Source organism: Andrena cerasifolii, chromosome 2 (assembly GCF_050908995.1).
Source record: "Andrena cerasifolii isolate SP2316 chromosome 2, iyAndCera1_principal, whole genome shotgun sequence".
NCBI classification, from domain to species: Eukaryota; Metazoa; Arthropoda; class Insecta; order Hymenoptera; family Andrenidae; genus Andrena; species Andrena cerasifolii.
Window position 1 is genome coordinate 15,706,948 of NC_135119.1, and position 21,790 is coordinate 15,728,737.

The 21,790-nt window shown below is 46.6% G+C and overlaps 3 protein-coding genes across 11 annotated transcripts in view; 2 read left to right on the forward strand and 1 right to left on the reverse strand.

Moving 5' to 3' along the window:
* The first annotated feature begins 998 nt into the window (after positions 1-998).
* Yps (Y-box binding protein ypsilon schachtel) lies at positions 999-9,780 on the forward strand. 3 transcript variants are annotated; one of them, XM_076831067.1, is made up of 7 exons: positions 999-1,159; positions 2,663-2,726; positions 4,340-4,373; positions 4,453-4,714; positions 4,797-5,131; positions 6,073-6,135; positions 6,619-9,780. In XM_076831067.1, the coding sequence occupies exons 1-7, from the start codon at positions 1,099-1,101 to the stop codon at positions 6,661-6,663; spliced, it is 864 nt and encodes a 287-aa protein (XP_076687182.1). In that variant the 5' UTR covers positions 999-1,098; the 3' UTR covers positions 6,664-9,780. The 3 variants fall into 3 exon arrangements, with proteins under 3 accessions (XP_076687182.1, XP_076687180.1, XP_076687181.1); XM_076831066.1 differs by lacking the exon at positions 999-1,159 and adding an exon at positions 1,404-1,573; XM_076831065.1 differs by lacking the exon at positions 6,073-6,135 and having other exon boundaries at positions 1,064-1,159.
* On the reverse strand, positions 8,150-17,905 carry LOC143378927 (protein-lysine N-methyltransferase SMYD4). Of its 2 annotated transcripts, XM_076831052.1 has the most exons (10): positions 17,514-17,905; positions 17,072-17,479; positions 16,037-16,181; positions 15,392-15,513; positions 15,074-15,281; positions 14,875-14,996; positions 14,294-14,764; positions 13,603-13,804; positions 11,446-11,661; positions 8,150-10,816 (listed from the first exon to the last, which is right to left on the reverse strand). In XM_076831052.1, the coding sequence occupies exons 2-10, from the start codon at positions 17,430-17,432 to the stop codon at positions 10,489-10,491; spliced, it is 2,175 nt and encodes a 724-aa protein (XP_076687167.1). In that variant the 5' UTR covers positions 17,433-17,479; positions 17,514-17,905; the 3' UTR covers positions 8,150-10,488. The 2 variants fall into 2 exon arrangements, with proteins under 2 accessions (XP_076687167.1, XP_076687166.1); XM_076831051.1 differs by having other exon boundaries at positions 17,072-17,904.
* Positions 9,913-21,790, forward strand: part of LOC143378928 (growth factor receptor-bound protein 14) — a 41,986-nt gene continuing 30,108 nt past the window's right edge. For 4 of the 6 annotated variants that reach the window (XM_076831053.1, XM_076831056.1, XM_076831054.1 and 1 more), the window contains exon 1: positions 9,913-10,288. In XM_076831053.1, coding sequence (XP_076687168.1) covers positions 10,254-10,288 — 35 coding nt within the window. In that variant the 5' untranslated portion in view covers positions 9,913-10,253. Of the gene's footprint in view, positions 10,293-18,536; positions 18,837-21,790 lie in introns of those variants that run through there. The other 2 variants (XM_076831058.1, XM_076831059.1) reach the window with 2 other exon arrangements.

A 21,790-nucleotide genomic window follows, 5' to 3' on the forward strand; every position in this document is an offset into this window, starting at 1 on the left:
CCAGTGTTACCAAACCTACGGATTTTTCCGTACATCTACGGATTTTTTACTTTATCTACGGATCTACGGATTGTAAATTGAAATCTACGGATTTTTTACCTTAAATTATTTAATACTAGTATTAATACGTATAATTTTAAAACTAAGGTAATTCGAAATTGATAAAACAAAAGATTCTGATTCTGATTAAGTGAATCATTTACTGTTTAATTTGACCCATTAATTTTACGTTTTACGTTTACATTATCACACTTAATCGCTGGAATTCAAGCTATTATTTTCTAGTTCTACTGCCCTGCATTTTGAACGAGTACAATAGGAATTAACAAAGTTGATTTTAGAATCTTTGCACGTGAACTTGCAATCTGACGCATTCCATAAATGCAGCAGTCCTTCCATGAAAATCATAAAGTATTAATAATAAACACAGATAGCACACAGACGTCTTTCAGACGCCTAAAAGACGTCCTAAAGACGTCCAGACCTAAAACGGACGTACAATTGACGTCTTTCAGACGTCTGTGCTATGTGGGAAAAACGGCAACTGGATCTGGAACCTCAGATCGCCGTTTGAACTACCGCCTTAAGCCGCGGGAAACGAAACGGGGAACGTTCCCGATACGAATTCTCCTGGCATTCTTTCGGTTGTGAAAAATTAGTAACTAAAGTGCACGCGAAAATGACACGGACAAATGTAGCATCAGCGATGAAATGGAGATTTACTTTGCCGCGGTATCATGAGAGAAATGAGAATATGCAGCTGTATCCGGATGAGAAGTGAGAAGTCGCGCGGCCGACCGAGGAAACGAACTAACGAACGGACGAACGAAGGAACGAGCGATCGAGCAAGAAAGCGAGGAAGTAACGCGCGAATTACGTCACGCTTGTTCCGTGAAACTCTAGGTGGGATTGGTCGAGTGGACGGACTGTTTCGATGGGCGACCAATCGCGGGGCTCGTTAGACGGGAAGAATGTTTGCACGGTCGCCTGGAGGCGCAGCCATGTTGGGAACATTAGAAGGGAACCAACACCACGACCAGAAAGACGGGAACATCTAGGTTCGGCAGCGGCGTGTCTTAACACCTTAACACCACCACCATGGCTGACCCGGAAAAACAGCCCGAACAACCAAAGGCTGTACAGCAGAAGCTGGTCATCGGTGAGTGAACCCTTGTAGCCTATTTACTCGTCGATATAGCCTCACCGCGTGCAACTCGGCCGCGAAAAAATAGAGCAGAAAGAGAGAGCGAGCAAGCGAGCGAGCGAGCGAACTCGTCTTTGCGGGATCGTTCGCGAGTAATGGCGTCTAGGGGCAGCAGACGTACGGCCATGTGGCATGAGGCCGGCGTGTTGGCGTGTCGGCGTGCCACACGATCGTACCGTCTACAAACTCTATAAAGTGTACAAAGTGTGTAACCTATGAAGCGTGGCTGTCTGGCCCTATTCCGCTATCGCTGTCAATTTCTCCCATTTCGGGGACCGATTTCTGCGCTCCAATCTCCTCTTCTCCAGCCTATATTCCGTTCGCTTCTATTCCCTTGGCTGTTTCGAGCGCGCTACACCTCAGCCAATTGTAAGTAATCGAAAGCCACGGCCGCTTCTCCAATCTAAACCCCCCGATGTTCCTCTCTTTATTTCCTCCGTTCCCGATTAAAATGCGTCGCTAATGTGAAATCGAACGGAAGCTATAATCTCAAGCGTTCGGCTTACATCATTAAATGCCGCGTGCGCGTGTTTTCTTCAAATTTATTGCCGGCTCGCTTTCAACGTTCCCCACCGCGTTTTTGCATGACCGCGTTACGTAAGTTTTCGGCTTTTCGAGAACCGGCAACACAGACCGCTCCAGCTTTACTCCATTCGTTATTTTCAAAGGTTTACGATCAAGATCAATGATTTCTCAGAAGATATTAAACGACCGTAATAACTCGACCAGAGGAAGGAAAACAATTGTTCGGTTCTCTGACTTTCTTTGCTTTCTTTCTGTATTTCCGAAATTCTACACGTTTCGCAGTTGGCCGCGGGTTCTCGCGTTTCTTTCCATTTTCGGACGACGAATTTTTAAGCAAGATCGTTTGCTCGAGGCGTATAGAGTAGGAATTATGGTACTTGCCGTTAAGAGAGGATCATTTGAAAAAGTGTTAACGAGTGTGGAGCTTTTGCAATTGGCGCGTTTATGTTACCTTGCGAATGTCGTTTTGTGTGTCCACGAGCAGCATGTAAACACACGTCGTCGACCTTAATTGTTCGTTCGGTCTCAATCATGGACGGGTAGATTCGTAAATACGGAACCGTTTCAAGCGCTGCTAGTCGTAAACATTACGTTTCGAAATTAACCGCGTTCTATACATGTACGTGGCTGCATCGTCTCGCTTTTCAGTCAAGTTACTGCGGCAGGCACACCTTTCGAAAATATTCTCAAAGAAATATGTTCCCCACGCTCGTAGGAAAGAAAGTTGCATTTAGCTAACGATTGCGCGACCGTCAGTCCAAGTATCGATAGGTTCGATTTTCCGATCTCTCGATACATAAGAATTCTCTAGCCTTCCTCTCTGCTGGGTTCTCTGAATCGAGTTCGACACTAATTTACCATACAATGTACTGCAAACGTTGTAAGGTAAATAACATATCTAATTAGAGTTGTTCCGCTTTTGTTGGGTTTCAGCTAACAAAGTGACCGGGACTGTGAAGTGGTTCAACGTAAAGAGTGGATACGGATTTATTAACAGGTTAGTAAGAATGATTTTTGTCGGTTACTTCGCGGCCACTACGCTTTTACATTTACAGTCTCCGTTACACAGCGTGTCGGTTCACGGTTGCCGTCGCTGCCATTACCGCTATCAGCACAATATGTATCGCGACATACAGTACCGCGTTATCATTATCGTGTTTCGCCCAAAATTCTCTTTTCACCAATTTCCTTCGAAATTTCGCGATACTGACGTGTTTGTTGTAACTAAACGTTGCGATATTTAGTTGTCTAATACCGTCATCTTTATCGCCATTGCCATCGCCGCCATTGTACGTTATCGTAGCAAACTGGCCAGGACGTTTTAAATACACCAGTAATGTAGATTACATTGTACAGATAAAAACAGGAACGTTGAGTTACGGTGCGTTACTATCGCAGACATTTAATTCGATAGAGGCTAGAACATTGGACGGGAATTGAAAGAATGGAGGCGCGATAAACGAAGCTTAATGTTTGAAGTTCGTGCGGAAGATCTAGCCGTCGTGGTTGGTCGTTGATGAAATAGAAGCTCCGGTCGGTACGTGCACCATCCAATCTACAGCCATCGCGTAGATATTCGTTCAACGGTCTCCTGCTTCTTGGCTATTTCTAGATCTCTCCATCTACGCGTTTGGCTACTTGCCAAAGCATTTGTTTCGAATGATCACGATTCTCGTTGCATCGCACCGTTGCGTGTAGCTTAGCCCGATCGAAACGAAACACTTGTTAACGTAAAACCCTCGCCACCTCCGCCATTTAAAGCCGGTAAACATAATTTTCGCGATAATGCGGGTCGCTGTCTTTCATGGATATTCGGAACGATTCGGTCGGCGATCGAAACCATAGATATTGCTACCGAAAGTAGGCGAGGCGTGTCGAGCCGAGTCGTGGCGAGGTGAGGCAAGGTTCAGCGCGGCTAGGCGAGGCGAGAAGCCGTACACGCTGGCGTAGGACAATATATGATATATCGCATCTACTATAGGTCTTGATTTTTAATCAACTCTCTTGCTTCGAGGTTCCACCGTACATTCGCACCGTTGTTTCGCGCGATTTTTGCGCACACGACGTAATCTGGTTAACGGTGGTAGATGAAAGATTCGTCCGGACACCCATTGGATCGTGATTCGAAGCGTTCTCCGAACGATCCATGTTCCGAGACGAACAAGTCTCTCGCGATCCTTTCTGTTTGCCGGACTCGCGGAGCGTACACGCGGGACACGCTTGCGCTCGCAGTCGCAGTAGCGCGGGATTGCGCTCCGGCTGAACAAGAGAGCCCTCGGGGCAGGATGGCAAAGGGAGGTGGTGGATGGTCGGACTCGGGGGCGGGCGGATGTGTTTAGCGCACAGGCGGTTCTCTCCTCCCGTGGCAGACGACTAGGGTTCGACGCCCTTTCAACTCCCATTCTTTCCTCCGTGGCTTTGCGATTTCTGTTCGCGTTCGCAACCATGTATCTACGAACCCATCAGACCGTGCGCGCGCGCGCGCTTTCGTTTTTCGTGGCGATCCGTGGCGATAGGAAGGGAACCGAGTTGGGGCAGGGGGTGAAGGAATCAAGTGTAGTAGAACTTTGGGAATATTTTAATTGTTATTTGCGAAATTGTTTGTTTCAGAAACGACACCAAGGAGGATGTGTTTGTCCACCAAGTAAGTATATTTACAGTTGTTTGTATTTTATATTCTTGTGAATTAAAAATGTAAAGATCCCTAATTGGTGCACTCGTAGTCTGCTATTGTGAAGAACAACCCAAGGAAGGCCGTTCGTAGCGTCGGCGATGGAGAGGTGGTCGAATTTGATGTGGTAATAGGCGAAAAGGGTCACGAAGCGGCCAATGTAACCGGTCCTTCCGGGGAAGCGGTAAAGGGTTCGCCTTATGCTGCCGATAAGCGACGCGGGTATCGCGGAATTCACTGGTACGCCAATCAAAGACGTGGAAACGCTCGAACTCAACGCAGACCTCGAGAAGGTCAAGAGGGTTACGAAGCCGGTTTGTAAAAGGATCTTGTATACGCGCTCTGTTCCCTGTGGAATTGTATGATCGATTTGACCGACCGAAGCTCATTTCGCAGGGGAGGGCAAATCCGGGGACGAAGCGAACATCGGCGACGGTGGCGGTCCACAGCGGCGTTACAGAGTCCGACGACAGTACGAGGGATATTATCGTGGATCACGGCGGTCTGGTCTGTCGGCGCAACAGCAGGGTGACAACTCCGGGGAAGGTGGCGAACAAGGAGGCGAGGGTACCGGTGTCGAGGGCGGCGTCGGCGTAGGCGTCGGCGGCGTGCCGCGCGGCGGTGGACGCGGTCGTGGCGGACCCTCGCGTCGATTCCTACGACGCAATTTCCGTGGAGGAAGAGGCGGCGGTCCACCGCGTCGTCCTCGCAGCCAGGACGGCCAAGTAAAAGTCCGTAACGTTTTACCTTCTCTTATCATTTACGCTTCTCTTCTCCGTACATGCTAGTTTCACGTCCACGGCACCGTTCGACCACCTACACTTTTCTCTTCTCATCCCTCCCTCACATTTTATGCCCTTTTATCAATATCTTCGTTCCATGTGTCGCGAACCTCCGTTCACCCATTCCACTCGGTCCACCGACTCGACTGGTCCGCGCGATACTGTTTCTCTCACCTTCGCGAATCGTGACAAGCGTAAATCGTAAAGTTGCCGAACTTAGGTTACCGACGAGGAAGGAGATGGTGGCGGTGCGTCGATGGTCGACGGTCTGCAAAGACCGCCCCGACCGCGATACAAGCGGCGCGTACTGCGACAGCCTCGTCCAACCAGTAGCCAGCAGATGATCAACAGACCCAACCAAAGATACGCGACCAACAAACCTAGTCCCGTTCCTGCTTCTCCACGTCCACGAGTCCCGGTCGCCAAGACGTTCCCCGAAGCTTCCGATTTACTTGTCAAGGTAGTCCAATCGTATCTACTCGTTCCTCTCCTGGCAATCGATTATTTCCTTGCCGACTATGCGAAGTGACGTCGATGGCAACAACAGGATATCACTCGTCGGTCGTTGCAACAATTTTCGCCGCCGAAAAAGTGGTTACTGACCAATCGGAACGCGCGCTGGCCCGCAGTACTTTTATCATCCACTTTTCAAATCCTTGGTTTTCCCTTGTACAATATACTTGTAAATACTTGTCCTTTCATCAACGGATCGCACACAGGACCCGTCTCTTCTTCCGAATCGTCCTCGTACGGCGCCCATGCTTGAATGGTCGGCCTTAAAATTAAACCGACCGGAAAGTCGCGAGTGTCCGGTCCGTTGACGAACTATCTATAAAGTGGCGTAGCGCTTGGCACACACTATTGCACGTATCTTTTTGTACTCTTTTCAGTCGGAGCAGAAGTCGGATGCACCTAAAGATAAGGATGCACCTGCCGCTGCCCCTGCTCCACAGGTAACGTGGCTTTTATTTTTTCTTCGTTTCCTTCTGTTCCTTCTCAACGAGAATTTCCCGAAACCTTATTGGCCGTCTCTATTTGGTCTACTTTACGCTTTGGTAATAGTTTCCCTCCCACCTATCTACATCTGGTCTGTTTCTTGACGTATTCCATCTATTTTCACGCGAGTCGTTGCTTTCTCACACGTGTCCTAATCACGAGCTACGCCCCCTAAGCTAAACGTCCAAGTATATACCCTGGTCGCCTTAGTTTTGCCGCAATCGAATGCCGTTCATGTATACATATGTACTGTATGCATATATATATTATATATATGTATTTTTGGACCCCAGAGCCAGAGTGGACTAAATTTGTGTAAAAATTTGATATATGGGAAACATGTGAAATGTCTCTGCCTCTTGGATCCAATCGATTCTGTGTAAAGCGAGACATTGGTGAATTAAAGACGAGCCTTCTAACGCTACTGATGTATTTTGCAGGAGAGTCAGCCGGTCGAGAATACCACCACCGAAAGCACCGCTTAACCAAAAGTATCGGTACCACTACGACAAAACCACTCCTTTTACTATATAACACCAACACCCGTTATACACGAAGCAGCAGCAGCAGCAACGGCAAGGACAACAACAGCAGCAGCAACAGCAAAGCAACAACAATATAACATAACAATTGAAAAACCAAAAAAAAAAAAAAAGAAGTCAACAAACACCACTGCACACTCTCCCCAAGAAGAGAGGAAAATCGTCTCGGAGAGGAAACACTTCGGAAGGTCTTATCGCGAGGAGGAAAGAGAGCGGCCGGCGCTGGAACGAGCAACGACCGCGCGATCACACCAACAAGCTTTTCGAGCTCGTCGTAATTCGAGTATCGCGCATTGTACAAAAGTCTCGGCGTAGGCCCGGTTCGTATGGATCGCAAGGTTACCTGGGAGATGTGATTCGCGAAGGCGAGAAGGGATAAACGTGCGTTGGCGCGTCTCGTTCGATTCTGCGATTCGGGGCGAAACGGCGGCGAGCGTGCAACATCGTACTACCGTAAGATGTCGACGGAAGGAAGGGAATACGAAAGTCGCGAACAGAAGGAAGAATAGACACGGCGATGGGATACGAATTCGAATTCGAGTAGGCGAGAGTGGTATTTTTGTTCTTGTTTTTCCGTATTCATTGTTTCATATGTTTTTATTTTTTCTTCAACGAGGAGGCGCATTCGATCGCTTTACGTGTACATGTCTTTAAGTTTAGTCCGATAACGGTGGGGGGTTTTCTCTCTTGTCCGGACGCGTGATCAGCAAACGCGTGAAACATTCGAGTTATAAAGCCTGGCGTGTCTACGCGTACCGTGCCGGTTTTTTCGTTCCACTTTCTTTCGAAATTCTTCCGTTTCCGTGAACACGAACTTCTCCATTCCATTGGATTCGACTCGGCTGATTTCGCTTCGTTTCGTTTCGCAAATCAATGATCATATTATCTTTCCGATCCGCGCTTCGACGACTCGGCAGCAAGCGAGGCTTTCGACCACGGACAGTCCAGTTAAATTCTCCGTTCGATCGTTCCAGCGGTGCACCGTTACTGCGACACTTTGACGATCGATCGTAGCGATACCGTAACCGGTGCCCCTGGTGGGTCCGATCTTCTATCAAACGGTACGAATTAATCGACGGCTACTTAACCGTGAATCGGTTTGATCTCTCTGCGGTTTCCGAATCATCCACGTCCGACGGACAAAAACGGGAATACGAACGTTTACGCACGTCGGTCGTGTCGATTTTTCGATATCGCAGGCTTCCTTGTACGGCTCGATTGACAATTCAAACCTGCGGTTTGTCAATGGAGTGAGAGAGAAATAATAAAGGGGGGGAGAGAGAGAGAGAGAGAGAGAAAGTTTATATGATTTTGCATGGAAACGAAACTACTTTTTTAAATTTTAGTTTGTAGTCTTATCGTCGGAAAATAAAGTATACAAATTTCTTTCGAAATGTTTCAAAATTTACACGCAGCTTGTTGCAGCAAGTTGTTTTTTGTTTTTGTTTTTTTTTTTTATTGTTGAGAGCGTATAAAGTCTCTATTGTTTTTTTATCTTTTCCTTTTTTGTTTTCTTCGTCGCCGTCGTATTCGTCGCTGTCATCGTGGTCGTCCCTCGCTACTATCGTTCCAATAATCAATCATCTTCTTAAAGATACTTTGCGGTCCATGATACGAAACAACTGCGTTTTAGTCGTGATTTGGCCTCTCGCGGTAGGAATCTAAACGCTGGAAAGTACAGGAGGAAATGGTGGAAAAGGAAGAAGAGGCAGAGGGGGTAGAGAAAGAGAGAGTGAGAGAGAGAGAGAGACAGAGAGAGAGAGAGGGGGGGATAGGGCTTACGAGTGTAGTGCCAAGTGGGATAATGTGACGCACGATCACGTTTCTCCGTGGTCGATTGGGTATAGAAGTTGAAATAGTTAAAAAAAAATTTGTCGATAATATACGTTTGTTGAACTGGACAGACGTGAACAGCGATTCCGCCGCCTCTCGGCTGTAATTCTCCGGTTTTTCCGGTGAATTTTGTGAGCGTGATCGTGCGCTCGCACCAAGTACAAAATATACGGGACGGGGAAAGAGATTTAAGAGTAGAGAGTCAAAAGAGTAGACGAGGAAAAGCGTGAAACCGAATAAGAGCGTGAGTGGGGGCGGGGGGGAGAGTAATGCCTAGGAGGCAAACATTGTAATTGAATGCGAAAAAAGAACAATGCATATGTTGAAAGTGAATATCGGAGTTTAAGCAAACAGAAGCGTAAAATAAATTGTACGAGCAAGAAGAATCGAGTGGACTAACGTACGCGCGTGATACATGTAACGCGGTATTCGAGATCGCCTCGGATCAATTACCGGCCACGGTTCGCGGTCGCACATCGACCTTGCTCGCGTGCTCCTTGATCGTCGATCGTCGATCTTCGAGCGCGCTACGCACGACCGCGATCGCAGACTGAGGCGCGTTCGTCGCAACGTGGAAACCGTCAGCGGATCAGTCAGCGGTCGAGCTTGCACGTAAATTCCCTGAAGCCCCACTTTTGGAGCTCTGCAGCCACGGGTACGATCGATGCAAGCGTTCGCTATTCGTTCGTGAATCTGGTAGCGAATCGCGATCTCCGGAGGACCCGTGCGAAACGATGGCGGCGCGACGGGACGCGACGCAACGCGCCAAAGTCTTTTCGACAGTGAGTTAGTTGAAATTCTGTTATTTACGAGAAGGATCTCGATAGCTTAGCCCGTTCTGGGTTACTACGGGTCAGGTCCGGCAAGAAGAAGCAAAAAGGAAGAAAAAAAGAAAAGAAAGGAAAGCAAAGAATCGAGGAGGAGATGCTGAATTCCTCGAAGAGAGATCTCGGCGGCCGCGAGCTGGACGCGACGCGATAGATGCGTTGCGTCGCGTAGCGTCTTGTGACGCCCACTCTCGGAAACACCACACCACACCACCTTGTCCCATCCTATCCCTTTCCTCAACCCACTCTTCACCCTCGCCTAACCCCTTAACCCAGTGAATTTTGTACCGAAACGCGAAACTTCGAAAAGCTAATTTCATATACGGAATTTAATTTTTTCACGAAACATGTGCATTATAAAAAATAAATGCCAAAAAAATCGCAAAAGTCACGAACCGAACTGCGACTACCTTTCGTTTCCACCCATCATCCGAAATTTCTTCGTTTCCATCTCGGCTGAAAGCGCCCGAGGAATCGCAGCGCGTAGGAAATAAGCGGAATTTATTGCGAGTCGCGCGAAAGCTTGGGTATTCGAAATTCTAATTGTAAGTAGTCTTTATTATTGACCAAGGTAACATGTTCATACACCACTGTACGATTACCGGAGTCGCTTATAGAGTCTCGTTGAACCCGCCGTCCGAACACGCGCGATGGATGTCGCGCGTGGAGAAAAACACAGCGGGAAATGATTCGTACGAAGGGAGAGACGATCTGGGCGAGCTGTAAAGTGTTCGCGTGGAAACGATAACACGTCGCGGCTAGGCGTTAGACGCGTGTCGTTGCTCGAACACGCAAGTCTGGTGTGAGACGCGGGCGGTAGGTCGATCGTTTAAATTGGTTCCGGTGATCGCGCGGACGAGAAAGCCAAAGGAGATGCTCGCGGACCAGAGACTAAGTGTGTGCCGGAGGTAGGTAAGAGCCTTCGCTTCAGCGTTGCTTTCGCAGTAATACCGCGTTCGGGGACAGTGTGCGAAACGAACCGTTACACATAAATACATGTATCCCTTAAAAGAAAGAAATGCGTAAGCGGCGACAAGTATACGCAGAGCGAGAGGGGAGGGGCGTGAAATCTAATGGGAGATGCGGCAGCCAGAGCCTTAGACTGGAGTCAAAGAGGACTCTGCGGTTTCCAGGTGTTGCCGGCATCGGCCATGCACGCGCTAGCCGCGATTTCGGCCAAGTGCGTGTCCTTGTGCGGCGGAACCGCCACACGGTGAAACGTTTTCGCCGCTTCGACGAAGGCCTCCAAGGCTTTCGTCGGCTGCTCCTCGTCCATCGCCGCAAAACCATCGGCGTACAGCTGCTCGCATTTCCGCAGCTCGTTCGTCGGTCCCCGTAAATTTACTTTCCGCCGACAATTGGAGCAATCGACAGGCCTGTTTGTGTCCGCATCCCGTGGTCGCCGATGAAGCCTGTTACATCCCTCTGTCGGGCACCTACGACAATCCACTATGAAAGTTGCGACAGCAGACTGTCCCCAGCCTTGCCGTTCGTTGATCGTTCTTTTCCCGCGTGCAACGGTTATTCGCATAGATTCCTAATCGTATCTGTACGTAGGCGAACGAAAGGTCGCACGGGGTCGTGCCGCATTTCCTCACGTTTCCGTGCGTCGCGCAAAATACCAGGCCATCAAGGACAACCGATAAATCTCGCCCCCTTCCCCCGGTAGAACTACCGTAGACCCGTCGCTGTCCCATCCCGCGCTTATCGCGAGAATTCATTACTCCACATGTGTTCCGAAGTGAAACGCATCCGACGCGTCGCGTGGCGTGGCGGTCGCGTATCTTAGAACGGCCCGATACGCGAATGCAAGTGGATCGAGCGGAGACGGAGGCAACTGGTGTCGGAAATTTTACGGAAAAAGCGCATAAAGCTGCACACGAGGTTTCTCGTCCCGTAGCATAGCCGCAATCACGAGTGGCCTTTAAAAAACGTCCGATAACCTCTCGCGCTGCCTCTGTTTACTATCGCATACTAACACTACGCGGCGCTTTCTTTCTTTCCTCCGAGACAGAGGGCCGCGCGCTCTTGTCGCCCTACCAACCATTAATGCTGAATTGCTCACCGCAGGCGAACGGCGTCGTTGGTCAGAGTGTCGAAGTGGGGCCAGTCTTCGCGGCAGGCCGTGCATTCGCATCGGAACCAGTACCTGCCGGCCAGAGTTCTGCGGCGCTCCTCCAACTTTCTTTTCGTGAATATCGGCCCGTAATTCTCGGCTACCACGTCGCCTACTCGTAGGCTGCGAATCGCTCTAATCACGATGCATCGGCCGACGAAGTACCTGCGCAAACGAATCGTGGCCCAGGTTGTTTCTCCAAACAGTACGGCTAGGTACAGCGCGCAGTCGGTCCGCAGCAAAGGGTGCTTAGGGGTCGCCCTTAAATTACGTAAGACCTTTTCGAGGGGGTCGCGAGTTTCTTAGGTTCTCTTACAAGGGGGAGAGTCAGGTAGCATCTTACGTAATATTTTCTAACCTAATTTTCAATAAATACAAATTCTACCGTTAATGTTCCAGAGAAGTAGTTTTAGTTTAAACTTCCCAAAACCGAGTTAAATTAATTATGAAAGAATTTTAATAACTGAAAATATTAAATGTAAGATATATTACGTAAGGAGGGGGTTGAAATATCAAATCTTACGAATTCTTATACTGGGGGAGGGAGGGGGTATGAATTTGCCGAAATTACCCTTACGTAATTTAAGGAGGGCCCCTTAAGGGGGTAGGTTACCCTTGATGGCCCTAAAACAAGCCTTTTTTTCAAACGCAAATTGTAAAGTGATAAATAACAGTAGGGAGAACTTTTTTTCTTTAGTTTTAAGCGTTATTCTATAAGTTCTAACACAAAATAAAGAAAAGTCTAAGTATTTCTATGTACATAAAAGTTTTTAGTGAAAACGTAAAGGCGTGTACGCGGTGCACCGTTCGATGGTGAACATAAAATCTCGAAAACCGCTCCAACGATTTGGATGAAAATTTAATAGGAGATGCGGAAAACCATTCCCTACGATGTGTCGGGAACAGATTTTGGAACAAAAAAATAATACAATTTTAACGATTAAAACTAGAAAAAAAACGTTCTCTCTACTGTTATTTATCACTTTACAATTTGCGTTTGAAAAAAGGCCTGCTTTAGGGTTGTCGAGAGTAACCTTCCGCCTTAGGGGGTTACATCTAGAGGTAGAGAACTATCGATAGTACTATCGATAGTTCTCCACCTCCAGTTACATCCACCTATTGGTCCGGAAAAGGCATACAAGTCCAGGAATTTTTGTTGGTAAAAATATAAGTGAAAATCATACACAATGTTTTTCCACTAAAAGATACATTTTTTAACTATATTATTCTAAATTTTCATGAGATATTATTATTCACTAAAGGAGATATAGGCTTGGATATGAGTCGTGTTTTTTTTTAAGCATTAGTTGGTGGACATTCTCTAGGCTAAAGAATGCATCAGATTTTAAAAATAAATATCTTTCAGATGTACCTGATGTTCTCATATTTTTAAATTTTGCTTTCAACTTTGCTGTTACGGAAATACTTGCAAAGCCTTCTCGAAAAAAGAAAATTTTTTCCCATGAAATTCGATATTTCAACTTCAAACGGTCGCCCTTTTTTTTTTACCAAAATACAATATTAAAATTCGGAAAACGTCAGGTACTTCTGTAAGTTATTTATTTTTAAAATCTATTTGAATTGTTGCTTTCAGATGCATCGTTTGGCGTAGAGAATGTCTACCAGCTAATGCTTAACCTTTCGTGGTCACAGTTCTGTAAAGTTACGCGGTGGTCGCACATGGGTCCGCTGGATCCACGCTCAAAACCGATGTTTTTGTAACGGCTGCCACTCACCAACGAACTTTCTGATTCAAAAACTGCCGGTCTCTACCGGAAGAGGAAACCATAAATTTCCGTAAAATGTCAGGTCAACGCCATTTCAAAGCCCGGAACTTACCGGTATCAAGCTCCAAAGTTAAAAAGCGGGTCCATTGGACCCAGTGTGACCAGGAAGGGTTAAAAAAGACACGACTCACATCCAAGCCGCTATCTCCTTTATATAACAATAATACCTCATGAAAATTTAGAATAATATAGTTAAAAGATGTATCTTTCTGTAGAAAAACATTGTGTATGATTTTCACTTATACTTTTCCCCAAAAAATTCCTGAACTTGTACGTTTCTCCCGGGCCTCTAGGGGGATTTAACCCCTTAACTGCTTACCTGGTTACTGCCGGGTAACAGTCGTGGTTGAAACGAGCGACCGTCGGGTAAATGGCTACCCCGAGGTAAACGGGCTTTGTGCCGCGAAACCGATGATCCGTCCCGAGCCGAGTCTCGAAAAATTCGTGAGCGTTGAATTGCAGCAACTGCAGGTGCTTCAGCAGCAGACCGCCCACAGTGATTTCCTGCCCGTTCGGCGGCTCTGAAAGGAAACGACAAGGGGCCGTCCTTAAATTGTTTAAGGGTAATTTTGGCGATTTCTCACCCCCTCCCTCCCCCAGTACAAGAATTCGTAAGATTTCATATTGCAACCCCCTTCTTACGTAATATTTTTTACATTTAATTTCTTCAGCTATTAAAATTCTTTTAAAGGTTCATATAATTCATTTAACTCGATTTCGGGAGATTTGAACTAAAACTATTTCTCTGGAACATTAATTTTAGAATTTGTATTTATTGAAAATTAGATTAAAAAATATTACGTAAGACGCTACCTGACTCCCCCCCCCCCCTGTAAGAAAACATAAGAAATTCGTGACCCCGTCCCACCCCCCAAAAGCCTTACGTAATTTAAGAACGACCCCCAAGCGAATGTTTTTTCAACGCACAGGGGACCAGCGTGATTCGTTGGCCGGTGCGAAATTTAGTTTTGTAGTACGATAAGTATGTAAGTAGGTACATAATTTCGTACCATCGTCTTTCGAGGGGTTCTCGAAGAAATCGACTCTCTGCAAGCACTTGAGGAGAAACGCCGCCATCAGAGATCTCTCGAAAAAATCCTTGGCCGTTCTCCTCTTCTCGTGCGTAACCAAATCGTAAGCTCTCGTATCGATCGAGCCGTCGTGATCCTCGCTCTTGCTTTTCCCCTCGTCTCTGTCCAGGGTGTGCGAGTCGGACTTCTCACGGTACTTCAACTCCAGCAATTTCTTCCTCGTGCGCCGTTTCGCTGACTTGCTCAGCTTTGGTTGGGAGAGCGGCTCCGGGTCCGGGGCCGTATCAGCCAGGCCCGTCGGTAATTTCGCCGTGCTCCCATTCGTTTCGGCCTCGGCCGCGGCACTTCGCTGGCGCTGGCTCAACGCCTGAGAAGCCTTTAAACATTTTCTCCAGCCCATTTGCGTGACCATTCGCAGAGCGAGCATACTCAAGACGCTCATTCCCGAGCCTGCCAATGGGATGTACAGGGTCATCATTTTATCTTGCAACCCGCGCTCGCGCGAACAGGTAAAACGGCAACAGCGCCTCGCGGGCTTAATGGAACGTTCTCCGCGTTACCTATCAGCAGCGCCAGGATCTTGCACTCGTACTTGTGATAGCTCGCCATCGCCGCGTCTCTGCACGTTCTGCCGCAGAATGCCACGCTGCTGCAATCTGGGCATCCGATGGGGCCTCTGAATCTGAAACAGTTCATGCCTCGCGCCTGTACCGACCGTGAGAGAGGGAGAAAGAGAGAGAGAGACAGAAAGACACCCACCTCGAGAAGCAGTGTTGACAGTGGGTGCCGAAATATTCTGGCAGGAGGCAGGCCGCGAGCGGCGGCTCCACCACCAGGATGTCACCAGCTTCGATTTCCTGTCTCGCGATCGCTCGTTTCCCCGCAGCTGCAGTCTCCTCGATTTCCAGTAGAGCCGACGCGCCCGGCAGCAAGGGGTTTTCCCCTCCGCTCAACAGAGCCGGCAACGCTGCCAACCAAACGCATCGCGTCGCAAAATGACTCCCGAACGACCAACAAACGAAATTCGACCCACAAGTCGTCACAAGTCAAGTCGCGAACAGTCGAGCAGAAACGTACGTTTGCTTTCAGAGGAGGGCGACACTTTCCTCCGCTCTGTTGAACTCTTAACAGGGACGATACTCATCTGGTTTGCTCGAAGGAATCCTTCGCACTCTTCCTTTTTCGAATCGAGCTCCGTCCTGAAAAAAAACATCCGCTTTATCCGCGTGATGGGTATCTGCGGGAGGTGTCAGGAAAAGGATCGCACCTACAGTGACTCGCATTAATATTCGGACACTTTTTAAAATCGCATAACTTTTTTAGAATTCGTCCAAACGACTTCAGTTTTTTTTAGAAGCTGGAAGGATTAGTTTGCTAAATTACGTATTTGGTCGTTTTGGAAAAAAAATGTATTTGGTCGGAATAGCGGAAAGAATAGTAAAGGTCGATTTTTAAACTTTTTTTTGTGAGTTTGTAATGAAAATTCAAAAAGACCCGTTTGTTTTAAAAAAAAAGTTTAAAAATCGACCTTTACTATTCTTTTCGCTATTCCGACCAAATATATTTTTTTTTCAAAACGACGAAACGCGTCAGTTAGCAAACTAATCCTTCTAGCTTCTGAAAAAAAACTCAAGTCGTTTGGACCAATTCTAAAAAAGTTATGCGATTTTAAAAAGTGTCCAAATATTAATGCGAGTCACTGTATACAAATACGAGACTTGCCTCAACTGATCCGGAAGATCCAGCTCCGCAGCTAAATTCAAGTCTTCCAAGGCGAGCGAATGCTCGCTCGAGGCAACGAACACCCCGGCTCTTCCAAGCAACGCGAGCGCTAGTGAATATCCTCGATCGATCGTCTCGCATTTTCCTGCAATTCCAGGAGAAAGTAAGTTTGGAGATTTCGCTGGTGGGGAGGAAGAACGGTAACGAAAATGGAGAACACGTGGCGTTTATAGGGAAAGGGAAATAACACTGTCCAACTTTTCACTTTTATGCGCTGAAAGCAAATCCGCAAACCGTTTGTCGCCATCAACCTCAGTTTTCGAGAAATTTGATTTCGAAAAAAAATGCAAATCTTCAACATTGAACATCTTTTCTGTTCGAACGGTAATAGTTATTCGGTTAAAATTCGGTTCAAATAATTAGACAGAAATGAACAATTAGTTAAAGGTTTCTTGTGTTTTTGTTAAATATTAACAGCATTATTCCAAAAATATAAATTTTCTAATATTTCCTTCAATTTCTCGAGAATTCTCGAGAAGTATGATCTGTTTTTTGATTTCTCGAGAAACAAAAATTATCGAGAAATCAGGAACACTAACAAGGAGAGTATTTTAGGTGCCCGCCTCCGATCATTTTGATTTTTGGATACGTTATAGAGGACCGAAAAATAAGAAATACGTGTTTTTTTATTTTCCCCCGTTTTCATATTTGGGGGGTGAAAACTGCGTTCAAAGTTAGGGTTGAAAAATCATTTTTGTGGAATATCTCGAGAACTAATAGAGATAGGGGAATAGTGTGAATGGACGAATTTTGTGTCTTCGAATGCGAAATATGACTGACTCACCAGATTTTCAAAAATCCACAAAAATGATTTTTCAACCCTAACCTTGAACGCAGTTTTCACCCACCAAATATGAAAACGGGGAAAAATAAAAAAACACGTATTTCTTATTTTTCGGTCCTCTATAACGTATCCAAAAATCAAAATGATCGGAGGCGGACACCTAAAATACTCTCCTTGTAAGTGTAACCCGCCTGGGGCTGGTGCCCGGAGAACAGCTTGGCTAAAGAGCAACAGAGCTTTCTCCCGTTCGCCAGCGGTGGCGGCCTCGAATCCCTCGAGTCTCTTAGCTCTGGACGCGCCCGCGTCCTTGTCCCTGTATAACGGCTTCACTCTGCCCAATGTTTTCATCACCGCGGCCTTTGTCTTGCCGTCGGTGAAGATCGTTCGAATCCGATCCTCGTCGTTGGTCAGCCGCCCAAACACTTTCGCGATCCATTGCTCGCCGGCAACTTCTGTCACGCACTCGCTCAAGTCACGGAAGAATCCCTTCTTCCCGGATCGCAGCGTCTCCAACGAGCACAGAGTTCTGTAAAATTCCTCCGACCGTTCCATCCCGGCCTGTGCGATTCACGGAGCGCCCTTTCGCCCGTTTACGCCAACTTTAAGTCACTCTTGTACGGCCCGCGTTGATACGTACGCGTTCGATCCTCGCGAGGCGTGAAACCAACGGCAACCTGGCGAAATTCAATTTGCCGAGGGCAATTGATTGGCGGAGTTAAAGCGATCGGGACACCAAGGGGAATAGAAACGATAAGCCGCGTCCGCGGTCCGTCTGCGACGATCACCTCCGACCGCCCCTAGCCGGTCAAATAATTTTAGACGAAACTCGCGAATCTATTTTCATCTGGACTCCTCGCGCAGTCGCTCCTGTGAAGTAAAGCCTCGTGTCCACGCCGCGTAATCCGCCCGTACGTCCGCGTTCCAGCTATTCCATCTTCTTCTCCCTCCCAACTTTTCTTATTGCCTCCAATCGTCTTTCAAAACAACAGCTAACCGTTCATCTTTTATTTTGCGATCAACCGATCGATAGTTTCAACATCCAATTGTGGAGGTGAAAAAAATATATAAAAAAAAATTTATGTTCAAACTAAAAACTAGAAAATAATTCTTGTCTTGTACTACAATTTTGATGGTGTTAATATCACTTTAACAGTAACAGTAACAGTAACAGTAACAGTAACAGTAACAGTAACAGTAGCGGTAGCGGTAGCTGTAGCTGTAGCGGTAGCGGTAGCGGTAGCGGTAGCGGTAGCGGTAGCGGTAGCGGTAGCGGTAGCGGTAGCGGTAGCGGTAGCGGTAGCGGTAGCGGTAGCAGTAACAGTAACAACAACAACAACAACAACAACAATAATAATAAAATTAGAATAGTAAAGGTTGTTGTTCGCCGATTATAGGAACGTTACATCGTCGGTTGATCGTGTCCTTCTAGCAGCGAGAAGAAATTTGAAAAATAACAAGTTGCCAAGCTCCGGTGGCATCCAAGTGTCTCATAGTAACGCCGATACTGACGTCGCGTGACACGCGACAGGCATTGCCACCGGCGTCGGCGTCGGCGTGACGCGTAGTCGTGAGATTAGCGCGTGACACGGGCACGGTCCGTTTCGATTGCAGTCGCAATCTTCTCAGTTCTACGTGAGAGATCGCGGGCACTAGTGCGCACATTTCGCGGACCACGGTTTGCCGGCGCGACGCGACGCGACGCGCCACCGTGTCCGCGTTCGCGTTCGCGGTCATCAAAGGTTTCGCGAGCTTCGCTCGGCGCTCCGGGTTCCCGGTGATTCCCGATTAGAAAGGGAAGGTCGTAGGACCGGGCCCGGGGGAATTACGGGTCGTAAATACCGCGGCACTATCGCGTAGGACTACTTGCCCGATAAATCGTGGGAACCGTGATAACGTCAATGAAAAAAACAGGCGAGTTCGTTGAAGCGCGGTTGCAGCCGAGTATCTTCGAGTGACGTAAGTCCACGACACGAGCCGCCGGTATCGCGGTCCCCTCGCTAGCCAATGAAACTGAGTTCCCGCGAGGCGCGCGGTAATTGAAATGATTCGCTGGACCGCGATCCACCGTTCAACCAGATGTTTCACGCTCCAGCCTGTCCCCCACAGCCCCTTCGTGTCTTCTTCTTCTTCCCCTCGGGAGAGATCTCGGAATCTAAACGAACGTCGAGAACCACCGCGTCGGCATTATTTAAGCAGTGGCACCGACGAGCGTGATTCACTCGGTCCTCGGTTTCCATTTCCCGTACACCATTACTTCCGTTTAGATACGCGTTCCGTTGCGTTCCGTTGCGTCAAGCAATCGATTACAATTATTTACGGTGATAGGATCGCGGTGAAATACGAGTCTACCCGGATAGAAGAGCTGAAACTCTCGTCGCACTATCAAGAAGGTTCATCCTTCGAGATAACGTTTCGTCGCGTGCGGCGAGGACGGATTCCAACACTCGGCGTCCTAGGAGCAAAATTATTATTATTATTATTATTATTGTAATTTTACGGGTATCGTGCCCTTTAGTTTACAATGATAAGAGCGTAAAAAGAAGGGTTACGTATAGATTAAAACTAAAACTTAAGCAACAACTGGAACTAAAGATAGAAACACAATAAAATAAATAAACTAGCAACAAACCAGCGGCCGTAGCCGTGATGGAAAACACCGGTTCTCGTTAGATCACCGAAGTTAAGCATCACGGGGCGGTGTACTGGGGAAAGATGGGAGACCACCTTTCGTCCCGGTGCGCTGCTGCAGCTGGGATCCGAAGCAGAGAGGAGGGAACAAAAAAAAGTGGGACTTATAGTTCGTTGGGCAATATAAGCAAAAATAAGCTTGAAACGCCATCCTGTTTAAAACACAAGAAAATAATAAAAACAAAAAACAACAACTAGCAACAAAGCTTAGACAAAAAGAACGGAAGCCTCAATTAGAATTAACAAGGAGTAACGTATGATCAGGTGGAAAGAAGAAATACTTCTTTAGAGGCCATACATTCATTGCAGAATTTTTGCGCAGCAGACCGCGCAGGTGATTTTTAAACGTACCTACCTGGTGTACCGCGGAAAAAATTAACCCGATTGTTGTTATACGCGTTTGCTAGTCCGCACAACCTGTTAATAAGGCTGTGCAAATCGAAAAATAAACATCTTTTTTCCATCGCCATTCAGGCGATACGTCACATTACAATCGCATTAATCCAGGAATAAATAAATAAAAATTTAAAAAATGAATGAATGAATCGAATGAATCGAATGAATCGAATGAATCGAATGAATTAAATGAATTAAATGATTCGAATGAATCGAATGAATCGAATTGAATGAATTGAATGAATGAATGAATGAATGAATGAATGAATGAATGAATGAATGAATGAATCGAATGAATCGAATGAATCGAATGAATCGAATGAATCGAATGAATCGAATGAATCGAATGAATCGAATGAATCGAATGAATCGAATGAATCGAATGAATCGAATGAATCGAATGAATTAAATGATTCGAATGAATCGAATGAATCGAATGAATCGAATGAATCGAATGAATCGAATGAATCGAATGAATCGAATGAATCGAATGAATCGAATGAATGAATTGAATGAATTGAATGAAATGAATGAATGAATGAATGAATGAATGAATAAATGAATGAATGAATGAATGAATGAATGAATGAATGAATGAATGAATGAATGAATAAATAAATAAATAAATAAATTTTCCGCAACAGAGAGCGCAACATGGGGACTCGCGGGGCCAGTTGCACGTATGTAGGTAGCTTCACGCGACCAATTTAGACACGCGCCATCAATTTAATGCCGAGTTAACCTTCATTAGCCTTACCACGTCTTAGTAATCATTTAAAAAACTGACCGATGAGAAAGAAATCTCGGGGCATATCTCTCAACACAGACCGAGTCGAGCTCGATCGATCTCTTACGAGTCTGTTCTTCATGGCGGTACCTTCGTTCGCGGATCATCGTACTTATCGTTAGTCGTACCGATGTTCATTCTTCAATCAACCGTCCCAACTATCCGCGAGAATCGTACGTGTGCGCAGCGCTAACCAAACCACGAACCGACACATTTTCCCCTAACAAGGGAAGATCCCGATTCCGAACAATCAAGAAATTCTGAAACTTTGTGAACACGTGGCCGACTTCCTCCTGATTACAGCGCAATTTTTATTCGCTGCCCAAATTCACCAGAAGGGGGTGAAATTAACCCTCGAAAATTCGGCTGTTTTCCCATTTTCTGTTGCAACTCGCGAACTGAAAGAGATAGAAAAAAAGTTTCAAGACAAAAGTTACTTCTTTTAATTAGATCTATCGATTGGTAAAAAAAAATATATTCCACTTCACGAGTTACAACACAAAATCGGAAAATAACCTGATTTTCAGGGGTTAATCTCACTCCCTTAAAGTGAATTCGGGCAGCAAACAAAAATTCCGTTACAATCGGGCGGAAATTCCCTACATACTCACAAAGTTTCAGAATTTTTTGAATTCGCGGGATGTTCCCTTGCAAGTAATAGAGGCCAACGAAAATTAAACGCCCGACGCATAGATCACCCCGTATATGTATGCGCGATATACATACATGTGAGTTGCTTGATTCTCATTAAGGGTGCACGGTAATCTTTGAGAAGGATACGCGAATCCGACATCGTCGTTACGCCGACAAGCAGTTGCTCGCATTCGTCGGGACGCATTTACACGATTCGGGGAGAAAGTAGGAGTAGCTGCATAGAGTGGCCAGAAACAGGTGACGAACGGAGTAAGGAACGCGAATGTGTGACCAGCAATCCAGCAATAAGCTTGCGCAATAAGTCGTACAACGACCTTCCAGTGAAACCGAGTCTCTCCCCCTCTCTTTCTTTCGAGTCTTATTTTCCGATCTATGCGACGAACCG

What these genes read in the sequence shown, in the direction of transcription:
- Yps (XM_076831066.1), top strand. Translation starts at nt 1,420, where the DNA reads ATGAAGCGTGGCTGTCTGGCCCTATTCCGCTATCGCTGTCAATTTCTC. An exon ending in GCGCTACACCTCAGCCAATT is followed by an intron (nt 1,574 to 2,662) that starts GTAAGTAATCGA and finishes GTTGGGTTTCAG; the next exon opens with CTAACAAAGTGACCGGGACT. An exon ending in GGATACGGATTTATTAACAG is followed by an intron (nt 2,727 to 4,339) that starts GTTAGTAAGAAT and finishes TGTTTGTTTCAG; the next exon opens with AAACGACACCAAGGAGGATG.
- LOC143378927 (XM_076831052.1), bottom strand. Translation starts at nt 17,432, where the DNA reads ATGGAACGGTCGGAGGAATTTTACAGAACTCTGTGCTCGTTGGAGACG. An exon ending in GATCCTGGCGCTGCTGATAG is followed by an intron (nt 14,765 to 14,874) that starts GTAACGCGGAGA and finishes TCCCATTGGCAG; the next exon opens with GCTCGGGAATGAGCGTCTTG. An exon ending in GAACCCCTCGAAAGACGATG is followed by an intron (nt 13,805 to 14,293) that starts GTACGAAATTAT and finishes GTTTCCTTTCAG; the next exon opens with AGCCGCCGAACGGGCAGGAA.